The 17822-nt window shown below is 36.2% G+C and overlaps 2 protein-coding genes across 5 annotated transcripts in view; one reads left to right on the forward strand and one right to left on the reverse strand.

Moving 5' to 3' along the window:
• AASDH (aminoadipate-semialdehyde dehydrogenase) overlaps positions 1-13647 on the forward strand; it is a 36638-nt gene extending 22991 nt beyond the window's left edge. For 3 of the 4 annotated variants that reach the window (XM_060109282.1, XM_060109290.1, XM_060109299.1), the window contains 10 exons: positions 1139-1380; positions 1751-1857; positions 2387-2559; positions 2979-3171; positions 4188-4303; positions 5397-6189; positions 8869-9032; positions 10235-10357; positions 11199-11330; positions 13025-13647. In XM_060109282.1, coding sequence (XP_059965265.1) covers positions 1139-1380; positions 1751-1857; positions 2387-2559; positions 2979-3171; positions 4188-4303; positions 5397-6189; positions 8869-9032; positions 10235-10357; positions 11199-11330; positions 13025-13417 — 2436 coding nt within the window. In that variant the 3' untranslated portion in view covers positions 13418-13647. The remainder of the gene's footprint in view (positions 1-1138; positions 1381-1750; positions 1858-2386; positions 2560-2978; positions 3172-4187; positions 4304-5396; positions 6190-8868; positions 9033-10234; positions 10358-11198; positions 11331-13024) is intronic. The other variant, XM_060109308.1, reaches the window with a different exon arrangement.
• CRACD (capping protein inhibiting regulator of actin dynamics) overlaps positions 1-17822 on the reverse strand; it is a 315539-nt gene that overhangs the window by 21119 nt on the left and 276598 nt on the right. The gene's annotated exons all lie outside the window — the stretch shown is intronic.

The raw sequence follows: 17822 nt of genomic DNA on the forward strand, positions 1-17822 counted from the left end.
ACTTTTTTGGGGGAGAAATTGACAAGCTGATCCTAAATTTTATATGGAAATTCAAAAGCTAGTCCTGATCCATACAATAGAATAAAAAGTTCCTATGGTCTGAGCGTTTGTGTCCCCCAGAATTCAAATGGGGCCTTTGGGACTGCTTAGGTCATGAGGGTGAAGCCCTCAAGAATGGGATTTAGTGCCCTTGTAAAAAAGACCCCACAGAGCTTCCTATCCCCTTCCACCATGTGAGGACACAGCAAGAAGTCTAACCTGGAAGACAGCTCTCACCAGAACCTGACCATGCTGGCACCCTGGTCTTGGACTTCTATCCTCCAGGAACTGTGAGAAGTAAACTTCTGTTGTTTATAACCTACCCAGTCTACAGTATTTTGTTATAGCAGCCTGAACAGACTAAGACAAAAAAGAATGAATTATTGATATATACAACATGAATCACAAAGTATTTTCACTGAACATAGAGCAAAAGATGCTAGGTCAAAACAGAATACATGTTGTATGATTCCATTTTTATAAAATTCTAGAAAATGTCAGCTGATCATCAAGTGACAAAAAATAGATCAGTGGTTGTCTGGAGGAGAGGTCTAGTTGAAGGGAAGAATTACAGTGGTACATAAGTGATTTTAGGGTTGAAGGATATGTTCATTATCTGGATTGTGGTGATGGTTTCACCGATAATATATCTCAAAATTTGTGTTGTACACTTTAAATATGTATAGTTTATTGTATGTCAATTATATTATCTTAATAAAGTTGTTTTTTAAAATCTTTATTCATTGTTTTGCTTAGGCACTTCTTAACACTTTTATTTACTTTTTCTACATAGAAATAATGGGAAAGGAAATGTAAATTCATTTTATAGATTTTTGTCCTTTAAACCTTTTTGTCTAAACTGCATAATGAAACATAATTAATATTTGCTTTTTTTTACTGAAGCAAAATTTATGTCCACATTAAAAAGGTAATGCTGCTTCAGTAGTGTTCCAAATATGATTTGCCATTTAATAAACACAGCCTTAATTTCCTTGTGAGCTCCCAATGTTAAGCTTTGGACTAATCACTACAGTGTGTTGTTTTTTTTTTTTTAAAGAAGTGAAGGGAAAGAAATAATTTATTTTTAATGTATCTACAGGCAACACCGACATTGCTTAGAAGATTTGGATCTCAGCTTATCAAGTCAACTGTTTTATCAACCAATACTTCTCTTCGAGTATTGGCCCTTGGTGGCGAAGCATTTCCATCATTAACTGTTCTCAAAAGCTGGAGAGGAATAGGCAATAAAACACAAATATTTAATGTTTATGGTATCACAGAGGTATCAAGTTGGGCGACTTTTTACAGGATACCAGAGAAAATTCTTAACTCTACTTTGAAGTAAGGGTTTCAGTTACTTCAGGGTAGGGTAGAGAGAAACTTATTTTTCCAGTATCTTAACACAAATAGTATTTTTGGTAGGCACTGGAGTAATATTTTATAAGCACTATTTTATCTAGAATTTTAAGCTGGGAATCCAGAACCTTTCTTATTTTAACTGGTGCTACAGATCCTGCTAGAGGTTTTTGTAACTAAACAGCAATGAATAACATGATAACTTTTCCACCTAACCTTTTCCTCTTGTCAATCTTTGAATTATAACAAAAACTTTTTTTTTCTTTATTTGGTACAATGTGATTTAAATACACTGGTAAATATTCTATTCAAATGAAAACTTTTAAATTTGGTTTGGGTTGTTGTGTTTTCATAGATGTGAATTGCCTGTACAACTGGGATTTCCACTGCTTGGAACAGTAGTTGAAGTCAAAGATACTAATGGTTTCACAGTTCAAGAAGGCAATGGCCAAGTATTTTTAGGTTGTTTTACATTTGTTGATTGGGAATAATTTCTTTTTTTTTTTCAAGAAAAAATATCTGATGTGTCAATTTTATTCTTTCCTCAATTATTAAGTCTAGTATTCTTTTCGGTGATGGTAATTTTTAATCTCATCCTCAGAGTCATGAAACATTTAATTAGTTACCATAATTATTTCAGATAACAATGTCTAATACTCTAAGAGAAGATATAAAAGTAATTTAGAAACTGTAAATTGGTTGTTTGTATTTCTGTTTATAGCCCAAATTCTATTTAATTAGTATTTTAAGAATGTTTTTAATCACATGTATTTTTAGGACTAGATTGTGTTTCATCCCTTTGCTTACTTTACTAAGGTTCTTACTGTATATAATTTTATCAGATAACATTTAAAAGTGAGTCCCCTTTTTTATATAAATATTCAAACTTTGAAACTTAGTAACTGAGCTTTTGGAGATGTTCTGATTTCATGGTTTGTAATATATTTTCCATGAATTTAAAAAATTACATTGTTGTTTATATCTTGTGAAGGTGGCAGAAATAGAGTATGTTTTCTTGATGATGAAATGACAGTACCACTTGGCACAATGAGGGCCACAGGAGACTTTGTGACTATAAAAGATGGAGAGATATTTTTCTTGGGACGAAAGGACAGTCAGATCAAACGTCATGGCAAACGTCTTAACATTGAACTTGTGCAACAGGTAGAACTGTTTAAATATTAAATATCTATTAATATATGTAGGTATTAGAGGCAGCCATAACTACTTTTCTGTTCCAGGGTTCTCTGTCAGTATTATTTAAACCTAGAAGTATTATTTAAACAGTAGAAGATATGGATAATTCATTGTGCACTTTGTTCTCAGCATGAAGAGTTGTTTTTTAAATAAGTGACAAAGTGGATTTTGATAACTGAAAATAAGTTGACTTATTTTGCTCTGGGAGCTATTATTTTTGGAAAACATTAAGAACCTTGTGTGTTGGTAATAGTGATAGTAGGAAACAATTTTTTAAAAATCTCTAGTGAATTCCAGATTTTAATTTGGCTGTATTGAATACAGAGTATTTAGGAAGTTTGTTTTTAAATGTCCTTATTGGCAAATTGAGATAATCTCTCTCATAGGTTGCTGAAGGTCTTCAACAAGTGGAATCTTGTGCAGTTACATGGTATAATCAGGAAAAATTAATTTTGTTCATGGTGTCCAAAAATGATTTAGTAAAGGATTACATCTTTAAAGAACTGCAGAAACATCTTCCAAGTCATGCAATCCCGGATGAGCTTGTGTTGATTGATTCTCTACCATTTACATCTCATGGTAAAATAATTTGAAGCAGCTATGTTTCAGTGCCAAATGATACTAATTGTATTAACTAGTTTAAAGGCCACTTAAATCCTTATTATTATAAGTAATACTAATATATATTGTGGTAGACCCTCTGTTAAATACTTTGTATAATTAACTCATTTTATCTCCAGAAACTCCTGTGAGTATGTGGTATTATTCCCATTTACTGATGTGGAAAATAAGGCTTAAGAGGTTAAATAATTTCTCCAAAATCACATTGCTAGTTAGTAGTAGAGTTGAAATTCTGTAGGACTGTTTGACTTCAAAACATGTGCTCTTAATCACCATATTCTATTACTTTCCCAGTTTCATCTTTACTTAATATTTCAGAATGTGGTTATTGCTCAGTAAATAGTACCATTTCTTTAGCTTTTTAAATGAGAGCAACATTAGCCCCTCCTTTCTTTTTTTTTTCTTTTATTTAAAATTATTTATTTTTTGGCTGCCTTGGGTCTTTGTTGCTGCATGTGGGCTTTCCTTTTATTTTTTCTTTTTTAAAAATTATTTATTTTTGGCTGCGTTGTGTCTTCGCTGCTGTGTGCGGGCTTTCTGTAGTTGCGGCGAGCAGGGGCTACTCTGTTGTGGTGCACTAGTGTTGCGGTGCACAGGCTTCTCATTGTGGTGTCTTCTCTTGTTGTGGAGCACGGGCTCTAGGCTCGCAGGCTCCAGTAGTTGTGGCGCACGGGCTTAGTCGCTCCGTGGCAGGTGGGATCTTCCCAGACCAGGGATTGAACCAGTGTCCTCTGCGTTGGCAGGCATTGGATTCCTAACCACTGCGCCACCAGGGAAGTCCCTCCTTTCTTCTTATCTGCTACCCATTACATTCTGGGTAGCATGGGACTGTCTTCTTGATTATTGATTCTGCATGACAAACTATTATATAGGATTTCTAACCTTAACAATGAAAAATGTGTGTATTGTGACTAACAAAGACATGAAGGGGTCAAGCTGAAATTTAAAAATTGTTGTTTCTCTTTTATATTAAGGCAAAATTGATGTTTCTGAGTTAAATAAGATTTATTTAAACTCCATAGACTTGAGATCTGAGTGTAAACTCAATGGAAAAGAGGAACTTTGGGAAAAATTGCATCATTTGTGGAAGGTACAACTTTTAAGATACAAATTTGTTATTATCAGGAGGTTGTTGTATATCTTCAGGGAATGTAGCATCCTAATAAGTCTGATAAAATTTTCTAAGAATATTACTGCTGTGCAGATGTTAAGTAGTATAGCTTTGTTTTATTCAATTTGTATTCAAATAAGGGTTAGTTAGGTTCTCTACTGCAAGACTAGATTAAGCTCCCTATATAGAAATTTACTGGAAGTGAGGTAGTCATAAAAGGCACGAGTAAAAAAAAAAAAAAAAAAAAGGCACGAGTAGACAAAACCTCTCTTGACATAACTTTTCCCTAAGATGGTCAGTCAAGTGCAGTAACACTTGTCAGAGTTGAAAAAAATAGCCGAATCTTGCTGTACCACAATCTGTGGTATAAAGGCTTAACATAATTATTCCAGAAGAACTTTCAGTAACAACATGTATGTTTCTGCTTAAGGGAATTTATATATATATATATATATATATATATATATATATATATATATATATATATATATATGTATGTATATAACAATTAAAAATTTATTTTAAAATATATATTTTATTACCTATGATTTACAGGTCAGTATAATTTTTCTTAGATAAAATTTGGAGTTTTCTAAAGGGTTCTAACAAGAGGATGTAACTGTATAGTCTTGTCTGAAAATAGATATCTAGATAAAAGTAATATCCACTTCATTTTTAGATTCTTGGAAAATAATTTTGGTTTATGTGAAGTTAGTGAAAATAATTATTCCCATATTATAGAAATATCAGATATTGTTAATATCTGATATTAAATCAGGTGTTTTTATAATTCCATTCCCTATTGTATGGGTAGAAAAACTGCTCTAAAGGGAAGTATAATTTGCAGTTCTAGGGTAGTTCGTGACAAAATTGGTAGCATAATGATGGTCTCCTTTACTATACAGAAAATAATTTTAAAATTTATTTAAATTGTTAAAAAATTTATTTTGTGTGTGTTTTGTGTTTATCTCATTAATGTAGTTACCATCATCTATATATTACCTTTAAATGCTGAATTCTTTTGGTTTTAGATCTTTAACTTCACCATATTTCTCACTTCTCTAATCTGTAGTCTGTTCTGAGTCTCTCAGAAGACCCTTTGAAGGTTCCTGATGAGTCACTCTTCTTAAATAGTGGAGGAGATTCTTTGAAGTCCATACGGCTCCTCAATGAGATTGAAAACTTTGTTGGCACGTCAGTACCTGGGCTTCTAGAAATTATTCTTAGCAGTTCTATTTTAGAGATTTACAATCACATCCTTCAAACAGTGTTTCCAGATGAAGATCTGACATTTAGCAAGAATTATGCCACAAAAAGAAAATCCAGTGATGTTAATCAAGAGGAAACCAGTGGAAAATCTTTACATCAGGAATCTGTCATGCCTTTAAATTGTGACGAGATCAATGCTTTTATTGCACTGAGCCGAGGGAGTCAGATTTTGTCTCTGAATACTACTAGGTTTTTAACTAAGTTGGAACATTGCCCTTCAGCCTATTCTTCTGATTTAATTTCACAGACTAACATTCAAAATATGAAAAGCTTAAATCCTCCAGCTCTTATTGGGAAGTCAAAAGATATGTCCTGTGTTGCAAAAGTTTCTGAAGAGGAAACATCTGTGATGGGGGCTGAGAAAATGGAGTTTCATGTGAGGTGGAGGTCAGACACAGGCAAATGTGTGGATGCTTCACCTCTGGTTGTAATACCAGCTGTTGATAAGTCATCTGCAACTGTGTACATTGGCTCGCATTCTCATAGAATGATGGCAGTTGATCTTTACTCTGGAAAGGTGAAATGGGAACAGATTTTGGGAGATCGCATTGAATCCTCAGCATGTGTATCTAAGTGTGGAAACTTCATTGTAGTGGGTAAGTTTCTGAATTTGAGGTTTATAGAGTTAAATTTAATTACCATATGGTAATGCTAGTAGGGCCAAGTTAAATTTTAAAAACCTACGTATAGTAGGTTTGGTTGCTGTCAAAGAATCATAGTTAACTACATGCTGATTCACAGTGTGGGCCTTGGGTCAGAGTTTCTGGATTTGAAGCTAGCTCTAAAGCTGTTACCAGCTCTGTGACCTTCAACGAGTTGCTGAACTTCTTAGAACTTCAGTTTTCTTATGAGTATATGGGCATAATAAATAAAACATGGTGCTGCATCACAGATTATCCCCAGACTTAATGGTTTAGAATAATAAACATTTTTTAATTTTTTTATTGGGATATAGTTGCTTTAATAAACATTTATTATCTCACAGTTTTTATGGGTCAGGAATTTAGGAGGGGTTTAGCTGAAAGTTCTGGCTCAGTGTTTTTCCTGTGGCTGCAACCATCTGAAGCCTTGACGAGCTGGAAAAATCTGCTTCTAAGATGGCTTACTCACATTGCTGCAAACAGAAGACTTCAGTTTTTGCTGGTTTTTGGCAGGAAACTTCAGTTTCTTGCCACATGGGCTTCTCCATAGGCTGCTTGAATGCCCTCACAACATGGAAGCTAACTTCCCTCAGAGTGAGTGACCCAAGAGAGTGATTGAGGAGGAACGCAGTACTTCTAGTGTCTAAAGTTGTATACCATTATTTGTGCTTTATTCTGTTATTAGAAGAATGTCATTAAGTCTGGCCCACACTCGGAGGGGAATTAGCTTCACCTGTTGAATATCTCTTTGAGTATCAAAGAATTTGTGGATATATTTTAAAACTACCACAATAATCATAGAGCTTTTGAGAGGATTAAATGAAATAATTGCTTGTGAATCCTTTAGTACATTGCTAGGGACAGGCTGTGCTCAAATAATAATAGTTAACTACATGCTGATTCACAGTGTGGGCCTTAGGTTAGAGTTTCTGGATTTGAACCTAGCTCTAAAGCTATTACCAGCTCTGTGACCTTCAACAAGTGTTAGCTACTACCTTCTACTCAGTTTCATTAAGGTGTAGGTGACTTTTACTTTACAAAGATATGGGGGTCTAGGCGTAATGTCTCCTCAACTACCACTCTCTTTTTACCCCCCAAACTACCTCAAGTTTTACTTCAGTGCTCATGGCATCCGTTTACCAAAGCTTTTCAGACTAAGTGCTTAGGAATATATCTCCCTACTTATGTTAGCCTGGCTAGAATCTACTTGAATCTGAGTTTGATTCTTCTGTATTGAAAACCTACATTTTGAAAATTATACTACAGGAAACTTTCAGTTATACATGTGAATGATCATGAGTAATCCCTATCCATGAAAGTCAGCTCATTGAGGTTACTGTTTGCATTCCAAGTGTCTAAACCCAAAGCCTCTGGCACATGGTGGTCACTTAGTACTTTTTTTCTCTTTTTAAAAAAATTTCCAGTTTTATTGAGATGTAATTGACATAACATTTTATTAGCTTAAGGTATACAGTATAATGTTTGATATGTGTATATTGCAAAATGATTACCACGGTAAATCTAGTTAGCATACATCACCTCACAGTTACAATTTTTTTCTTGTGATGAGAACTTGTAAGATTCACTCTCAGCAATTTTCAAATATACAGTTCAGTGTTGTTAACGGAACTGTTAAATATACAGTTCAGTGTTGTTAAATATTTGTTATTAATATAATATACAGTAAAACCCTTTTTAGTATGCAGTTTTATATTTTGACAGATACATGCTATCATGTAACCACTACCACAATCAAGAGTCCACTGCTCCAGGGACTTCCCTGGCGGTGCAGTGGTTAAGAATCTGCCTGCCAATGCAGGGGACACAGGTTTGATCCCTGGTCCGGGAAGATCCCACATGCAGTGGAGCAACTAAGCCCGTGTGCCGTAACTACTGAGCCTGTGCTCTAGAGCCCATGTGCCACAACTACTGAAGCCCGCATGCCTAGAGCCCATGCTTCACAACAAGAGAAGCCACTGCAGTGAGAAGCCTGTGCACTGCAACAAAGAGTAGCCCCTGCTCCCGGCAGCTAGAGAAAGCCCGTGCGCAGCAACGAAGACCCAACACTGCCAAAATAAAAAATATATGTATATATGCATATAGTAGCACTTCACTGTGAGCATTACATGAGTTAATAGATATAAAATTCTTAGAGTAGTACCCTTCACAAGGTAAAAGGTCAGTAAACATTTGATCATTGTTAATGTTAGCATTTCTGGAACACCTACTATGTACTGGGCATTTATCCTAATTATCACAGTAACCCTGATGTAGATGTATCCACACTCAGCAGAAAGATAATCTAGGCTCAGCGATGCTAGGTAACTTGCCCAAAGGATGGCCATGACAAGATCTGAATCCAGGTCTGTCAAAGCCTGTTTCTGCTGCAGCATGCTCATGTTCATTGTTTTCCTGGTAGTGAAGCACTTTATGGTACTTTTAAAATGTAAGGTGTACCTACTAAATAGGTTTTTTATACGAATGGTTGCTGCTTTGCTGAAATGTAAATTGAGCCAAACGTAGAGCCTAAGTACACATGAAGAACATCGAATATATATTGTCATGATTTAAGCCAAATAATTATTTTCCAGTGACATATCTAAATCTCATCTTTTGTATTTTGTTTCCCAACAGGCTGTTATAATGGGTTGGTTTATATTCTGAAGAGTAATAGTGGAGAAAAATACTGGATGTTTACTACTGAGGATGCTGTCAAAAGCTCAGCAACTGTGGATCCAACCACAGGACTTTTTTACATTGGCTCTCATGACCAGCATGCATATGCTTTAGATATATATGTAAGAATTCAATTCATCAATTTCATACCATAAGCATAGATAGAAGAGTGTGAAACTATCAGGTGGTGGTGACTAGGGGAGCAGGTATTAACTATTCCCAAGTTTGTGATCTGGGAAGATTAAGGGGTTAATTAACAGCCATAATATCTTAAGACAGTTTTAACTTCCTTACAGAATTTTCACAAATAAATTTGCTACTCAGGGTTTTGAAATATAAGGAACTTAGAATGCCATCTTGACAATAGAGAAGAATCACAAAAATATCAATAAGACCTGATTACACAAAATTTTTAAATTTAAGAATTATAAAATTAAAAAGAAATAAGTTGGGAAAAGTTTTTGAAACAAGTGTGACAGTGTTAAAATATTTATAAGTATAAATTAAGAGCAAATACAAATTAATAAGAAAAATATAAAGTTCCAGATAGAAAAATAAACAAGGGATATAAATGCACAGGACCCCAAAGAAGAAATAGCTAGTAAATGTATTTAAATATTTCATATGTTTAAGAATCTAAGGAATGAAAATTTAAAACTTTGAGATAAAGAAGCAAATGTTATTAGAGGGTAGCATTAAATGCTGATGAGAATGGTGGGAGGTAAAGCCTTCGAGGAAAACAATTTGACCATAGGTAACAATTTCATATCCTTTGATTCAGTAAAATTCTTCTAGGAATCTGTCCTGGCAAAATAATCAGTAACATGGACAGATATATGCATGAAGGTATCTATTTCCAAATTGTTTATAACACCAAGCAATTAGTTCAAGACGATTTTCAATGATAAGGTAGAGAAATTATTTTGTGTTCATATGGGATATGATCCATTAAAGTAATATTTAAAGAGTTTTACAAAATAAGTGAGCTAAATTAGATAAAAAGTGTATGATATTCAGAATGATGATCTCAAGTATATTAAGCTGTGTGTGTGTATGCGTGTACCAAAAAGATCAAAAGGGAAAATGCTAAAATGTTAACAGTGGTAATCTCTGGGCATTGGCTTTTGTCATCTTTTTATACTAACTTGATTCTACACAGTGAGTATATATTATTTTTAAATGAAAAATAAAAATTATATTAACTAAGATAGACATAACATCAGGAGGGACACGATATGTATATTTTGTTAATCACCAGCAGAAACCAATTAATTTGCTTTCTTTTTCTTTCTTCTTTTTTTTTAATTTGCTTTCTTATTTGCAGAAAAAGAAGTGTGTTTGGAAGTTGAAATGCGGAGGAACTGTTTTTTCTTCTCCTTGTTTGAGCCTGATTCCATATCACTTGTATTTTGCTACACTGGGAGGACTTTTACTGGCTATAAATCCTGTAGGCATAAAAGAATATTTTTGATTTTATTACTTATTTTTCTTTAATATTTTTTATTTTTGCTTTGAATTCTGAAAATTTGAAGTAGATCTCAGTTAGATATAGTCCATACATTACTGAACCAGAATTCATTAAAAATGACTGACAGGAAGTATAGAAAGATGAGAAAAATCTAAGTTCTGTGTATGTCTTTTATCAATTTTTTATTTTATTTTAATTTAATTTAATTTTTTTGGCTACGTTGGGTCTTCATTGCTGTGCATGGGCTTTCTCTAGTGGCAGAGAGCAGGGGCTACTCTTCATTGTGGTGCATGGGCTTCTTATTGCAGTAGCTTGTTGCGGAGCACAGGCTGTAGGTGCTCCGGCTTCAGTAGTTGCAGAGCCTGGGCTCTAGGCATGGGCTTCAGAAGTTGCAGCGTGCGGGCTTAGTTGCTCCGTGGCGTGGGGATCTTCCTGGACCAGGAATCGAACCCGTGTCCCCTCCTTTGGCACACAGATTCTTAACCACTGCGCCACCAGGGAAGTCCTATCAATTTTTAAGTTGGCAGACTGTTCTCAGTCCTGTCAAGAACTTCATGTCCATTCTAAGGATGGAGTTTATGTGCTAGTTATTTCTTTCCTGGTTTTATTGCAAGTTTTTATCTTAGCATTCATAAGTAGCACTAATTAATTTTATAGCTGTGTATATGTGTACTAGCTTCATTTATAATGTCAGCATTCCATTATAGCATTTTCTGGTGTTCATAGCTTTACCTCTGGGAGATTTATGAGTTTATTTTATAAAGGGTAATTGATTAGTAGAATGATTTAAATGCTGTGAATTGCTTTTTGCCCATGACAGGCTACTGGGAAGAGAGTTTGGAAATATTCCTGTGACAAGCCACTCTTTTCTTCTCCACGGTGTTGCCTACAGTATATTTGTATTGGCTGTGTAGATGGGAATTTTCTCTGCTTTACTCACTTTGGAGAACAGGTAAAAATTTCTAGTTCTGTTTTACTTACATTTCTCAAAGGCATAGTAGCTGGTGACAACTGAAGTAAAATTTTAAACATTATTCAACCCATTGTGTTGAAAACGAATTCTATTTTAATTGTCAAACCATGGGTTTTTAAATTTTTGAATGACGCTATAATAGATTTAAAAGATTCTATCCAAACATTGTTTTACTTTTGCCATTCTCCTCTCACAATTTAAAAAATGTTATCAGTTTTTTTTTTTTTTTTTTTTTTTTTTTTTGCGTTACGCGGGCCTCTCACCGTTGTGGCCTCTCCCGTTGCGGAGCACAGGCTCCGGACACGCAGGCCCAGTGGCCATGGCTCACGGGCCCAGCCGCTCCGCGGCATGTGGGATCTTCCCGGACCGGGGCACGAACCCGTGTCCCCTGCATCGGCAGGCGGACTCTTCAACCACTGCGCCACCAGGGAAGCCCAGGTTATCAGTTTTTAGCCAACTTTATTATAACCTCTATTCCGATTGTGAACATTGAAATAAACTCCTGCTTCTTCTATGAAAACCTAAATCTGTTACATAACTCAATTTGCATTGTATGGAAGTTCCATCTTCAACTTCATGATCGGCAGGGTAGGCTCCTTCTGAGTTATAATAAGTCTTTCGTTGGGATAATAATCTCTACTTCTTTACCCATAAGTGACTGTGGCACAACTTCTGTGTTTTTGATTTTAGGGATTATTTTGTGGACTTGAGAGTGTACTAGCTCCAACATAAGTTAGCCCATTGCTGGCTAGAGTTGACTCTGGGTGCTTTTTATTCTACATTCACCCCTCGTAGCCTAGCAGTTTCTTTTGTTCTGTGTGACAATTACTTTGTGATGAAATCTTTTATTAAGTTCACTTAATATTTTTTATTTACAAAGTAATTTGAATATATTCTCACCTTTGGATTTCTAAAAAGAAGGAGCAAATGCTATTACCCCCCCCCTTTTTTTTTTTTTTACCTTTTCTGAATGAACCAAAAAGATTAAAGTGATTTTGTCCAAGTCAGGGACAGAATTGAGATTACAAATCATATTTCATGAATATACCCACTCTTTTTATTTTGCTTTCACTGTACTCCTATTACTATGGATTTGTAAACACTATCTTAGACTTATGCTTTTTCTTCCTTGTGTGTTTTCTTTAAAATATGACTGACAGGTTAATCTATAGTAGCTTTGAAATAAGCAAACAGTGTATATATCTACAGGGTAGACACACAACTCATAGCTCTTTGTTTAAAGCTTTAAATTATTGCACATAAACTTTTCCTTTCAGCCTACTTACACCCTTATTCCTCCATTAGGAGACCAGAATAAGATACAGTTTTTAATAAGATACACTGAAAACTGTGTAGTTTTTTCTTTGAAATAAGTGTCTCTGAACATATTAGTAATAACTTTTGAATGGGGTTTGAAATGAATTTTACTTCATAATATTATGAATAGTGGTGATTTATGTAATAAGGACACTGGTGGGTTTTGTGCTAGATTTTACCATTGGGACAGAGGTCTAATCTGAGGGTGCTACTTTTGGGAGAAAGCCATTATTTTCTCTATGTATAGTTACCATTCAGTAGCCTGCGTCTCTCTCATTTTATTAAGAATTTTGAAAAGCTTTACAGAACTGTTGAAATGAGATGAATGAATTATTTTTGCCTTTATCACCCTTCAGATTTGGCAGTTCTCTACCAATGAACCAATCTTTTCATCCCCATGTACCTCAGCATCAGAGCAAGAAATATTTTTTGGTTCCCATGATTGCTTTATCTACTGTTGTAGTATGAAAGGTCACCTCCAATGGAAATTTGAAACTACTTCAAGGGTGTATTCAACACCATTTGCTTTCCATAACCACAACCGTGGCAATGAAATGTTGCTGGCAGCAGCATCTACTGATGGGAAGCTATGGATCTTGGAATCTAAGAGTGGAGAGTTGCAAAGTGTGTATCAGCTTCCTGGAGAAGTTTTCTCTTCTCCTGTGGTCTGGGAATCAATGCTTATTATTGGATGTAGAAATAATTATGTTTATTGTCTGGATTTATTGGGTGGCAATCAAAGATATTGAAGTACAGTCCTTGCTAGAATATATCTGTGAGATGTTTGAAAATATTTTACATTATGGAGCATGTGGATAGTCTTATTTTATGTTAAAGATTATATTTTGTTTAAGAAACTTGTCTATTACACTTTATTGGAAAACAACCGTATTTTACTTCCTATAGGGGTAACAAATGCTTTTAAAAGGAATTATAGAACAAAACACATCAATATGTTAAGTGACAGTTTCTTTTAATTAGGCTACAGATGTTCTACTTGGTTTTTTATAAAAGACTTCTGGAAAAAAATATCAGAATATACTTGGTGGGTTAAAAAATTAGTCTGTGATGTAATACACCATTCACTCATTTATACTGAGATTCATAACAAAAGATTTTCAAAGAAAGGATCTATTTATCAAATTAGTTTCCATAATTTAAAATTTTTTATTATTTTTTTAAATAGTTATTTATTTGGTTGCACCGGGTCCTAGTTGGGGCAGGTGGGCTCCTTTAGTTGTGACTCGCGGGCTCCTTGGTTGCGGCATGTGGCCTCCATACATTGCTCCTTAGTTGCAGCACGTGGGCTCCTTAGTTGTGGCTCACGGGCTCCTTAGTTGTAGCATGCGAATTCTTAGTTGTGGCATGCATGTGGGATCTAGTTCCCTGACCAGGGATCAAACCCAGCCCCCTGCACTGGGAGCAGGGAGTCTTAACCATTGCGCTACCAGGGAAGTCCCTGTAGTAGTCTCTTATGATCTTTCATATTTCTGTGGTGTCAGTTGTAACTTCTTCTTTTCCATTTCTGATTTTATTGATTTGGGCCCTCTCTCTTTTTTTAATTGATGAGTCTGGCTAAAGGTTTATCAGTTTTTTTTTAATCTTTTCAAAGAAGCAGCTTTTAGTTTCATTTTATTGTTTCTTAAGTCTCCTTCATTTATTTCTGCTCTGATCTTTATTTCTTTCCTTATACTAACTTTGGGTTTTGTTCTTTTTCTAGTTTAGATGTAAGGTTAGGTTGTTTGAGATTTTTCTCATTTCCTGAGGTAAGCTTGTATTGTCATAAACTTCTCTCTTAGAACTGCTTTTGCTGTGTCCCATAGATTTTGGATCGTTGTTTTTCATTTTCATTTGTCTCCAGGTATTTTTTAAAAATTTCCTCTTTGATTTCTTCAGTGATCCATTGGTTTTTTAGTAGCATATTGTTCAGTCTCCACGTGTTTGTGTTTTTGCAATTTTTTTCTTGTAGTTGATTTCTGGTCTTCTAGCATTGTGGTTGGAAAAGATGCTTGATATGATTTCAATTTTCTTAAATTTACTGAGGCTTGTTTTGTGGCCTAGCATGTGATTTATCCTGGAGAGTGTTCTATGTGCACTTGAAAAGAATGTATTCTGCTGCTATTGGATGGAATGTTCTAAATGTATTAAGTCTTATCTCATCTAATGTGTCATTTAAGACACAGTGTTTCCTTACTGATTTTCTGTCTGGATGATCTGTCCATTGATATAATTGGGGTGTAAAACTTTCTTACTATTATTGTGTTACTATTGATCTCTCCCTTTATGTCTGCTGGTATTTGCTTTATGTATTTTGGTGTTCCTATGTTGGTGTTTATATATTTACAATTGTTATGTCTTCTTGAATTGATCCCTTGATCATTATGTAGTGTCCTTCTTTGTCTCTTCCAACAGTCTTTATTGTAACATCTATTTTATCATATATAAGTATTGCTACTTACCCTGGCTTTCTTTTGATTTCCATTTGTGTTCAATACCTTTTGCATCTCTTCACTTTCAATCTGTGTATGTCTTTAGATCTGAAGTGAGTCTCCTGTAGGCAGGAAGGCGGGATATATATGGGTCTTTTTTTTTTTTTTTTATCCATTCAGCCACTTTATGTCTTTTGATTGGAGCATTTAGTCCATTTACATTTACAGTAATTATATGTATGTTCTAATTGCCATTTTGTTAATTATTTTAGGGTTTTTGTTCCTTCTTTTGTTCTCTTGTGATTTGATGACTATCTTTAGTGTTATGTTTGGATTCCTTTTCTCTTCTTTTGTGTATCATAGATATTTGGCTTGTAGTTACCATTAGGTATTTATATAGTAATCTGTATTTATACATGATTGTTTTATGTTGTTGATCTCTTAATTTCAAATACATTTTAACAATCCTGCATTTGTAGTCTCCTCCCCTCACAATTATTATTTTTGGTATCATATTTTACCTCTAGTTGTTTTGTGTATCCCTTAACTGCTTATTTTAGATATAGATGATTTTACTACTCTTTTAACCTCCCTGCTAGCTTTGTGCATGGATGATTTCCTACCTTTACTATATGTTTGCCTTTACCAACGAGTTTTTTCATTTCATAATTTTCATTTATCTAGTTGTGGCCGTTTCTTTTTCATTAAGAAAAGTTCCTTAAATATTTCTTGTAAGTTTGGTGGTGCTGAACTCTTTTAGCTTTTGCTTGTCTGTAAAGATTCTGATCTTTCCATCAAATCTGAATGAGAGCCTTGCTGGGAGTATTCCTGGTTGTGGGTTTTTTCCTTTCATCACTTTAAATATGTTGCCCTTCTGGCCTGCAGAGTTTCTGATGAAAAGTCAGCCGATAGCTTTATGGGAGTTCCCTTCTATGTTATTTGTTGTTTTTCCTTGGCTGCTTTTAATATTGTCTCTATCTTTAATTTTTGACATTTTAATTATAATGTGTTTTAGTGTATTCCTTTTTGGGTTAATCTTGTATGGGACTCTCTGTGCTTCCTGGACTTGGATGTCTGTTTCCTTTCCCAGTTTAGGGAAGTTTTCAGTTATTATGTCTCAGATATGTTCTCAGTCCCCTTCTGTCACTCTTCTCCTTGTGGGACCCCTATAATGAGAATATTAGTGCACTCAATGTTGTCCCAGAGGTCTCTTATACTGTCCTCATTTCTTTTCCTTTCTTTTTTCTGTTCAGCATCAATGACTTCCACTACTCTGTCTTCCAGCTCACTGATCTGTTCCTCTGTATTATTTAGTCTACTGTTGATCCTTCTAGTGTATTTTTAGTTTCAGTTATCATGTTCTTTATCTGTTTGGTTATTCTTTAGATTTTCTAGCTCTTTGTTAAAAACTTTTAATTTTCACTCTGTGTATCCATTCTTTTCCCATGTTCTCTGATCATCTTTACAATCACTGCCCTGACCTCTTTCTTGGGTATTTGCCTATCTCCACTTCATTTAGTTTTTCTTGTGGGGTTTTATCTTGTTCCTTCATCTAGAACATGTTCCTCTGTTGCCTCATTTTGCCTAAGTTGCTGTTTGCATTTTTATGTTTCTGGTAGGTTGGTTATGTTTTCTGACCTTGGAGAAGTGGCCTCTGTAGGCGACGTCCTATGTGTCCCAGCAGTGCATTCCCCTCTTATCACCCAAGTTATATGCCCTGGTGGTTTTCTGCTGTGAGGGCTGTGTGGGTCCTTCTGTTGTGGTGAGCTATGTGGGCCGTCTGGTAGGCTTGGTTGGCCCCTGTTCAGGTTGGTTGCTGAGCCCTGCCCTGTGCAGAGGCTGCTGGCCACTGGTTGGCATGACCAGGTCACAGGGTGGCTGACTGCAGAACCCCAGGGGCCCCAGGGCTAGTGCTGGCTCGTTGGTGGGTAGAGTCAGGGTCTAGAAGACACCGAGGCTGTTGCCCATCCTATGGTGGGTGAAGCCAAGTCCTGGGGTTAGTGCTGGTCCACTGGCAGGCACAGCCAGGTCCTGGAGTCTGGATGCAAGGCCAATGGTCCCAGAGCTGTTGTCAGATCACTGGGGGGAAGGGGGAGGGGCTGTTCCTGACACAGTTGGGTATGGGGTTTGGGATGTCCCAGAGCTTATGTTGGCCTGCTAGTGGCCAGGGCCAGGACCCAGGCCCAGATAGTCCCAGGACGTGGTCTGGCCTACTGATGGGCTGGATGGGTCTGCAGCCTGTGGGATTGTGGTTTTCTTGCATCTGGTGTCTGCCCCCTGGTGGCTGAGGCTGGTCCAGAGGCTAGAACTGGCTGCCTGGACAGCACGGCCAGGGCAGGGCTGGGTCTTGGGGCTAAAAACCAGAGGGAGGATTCGACAGTGGCCCTTGGCAACACCAATGTCCATGTGGCGGAAGGAACTGCCAAGAATGGCTGCCACCAGTGTCTATGTCCCCAGGGTGAGCTGCAGCTGCCTCCTGCCTCTTTAGAAGACTCTCCAAGATCAGCAGGTAGGTCTAACCCAGGCTTCTATCAAATGACTGCTTTTGCCCTGGGTCCTGGAGCATGTGAGATTTTTGTGTGTGCCCTTTAAGAGTGAAGTCTTTCTTTCCCCCAGCCCTCTGGGACTCCTGAAGGTAAACCTTACTGGCCTTCAAAGCAAAATGCTCTGGAGGCTTGTCTTGCTGGTGCAGGACCCCTGGGCTGGGGAGCCTGATGTGGGGCTC

The sequence above is a fragment of the Mesoplodon densirostris genome, chromosome 1, assembly GCF_025265405.1.
Source record: "Mesoplodon densirostris isolate mMesDen1 chromosome 1, mMesDen1 primary haplotype, whole genome shotgun sequence".
NCBI classification, from domain to species: Eukaryota; Metazoa; Chordata; class Mammalia; order Artiodactyla; family Ziphiidae; genus Mesoplodon; species Mesoplodon densirostris.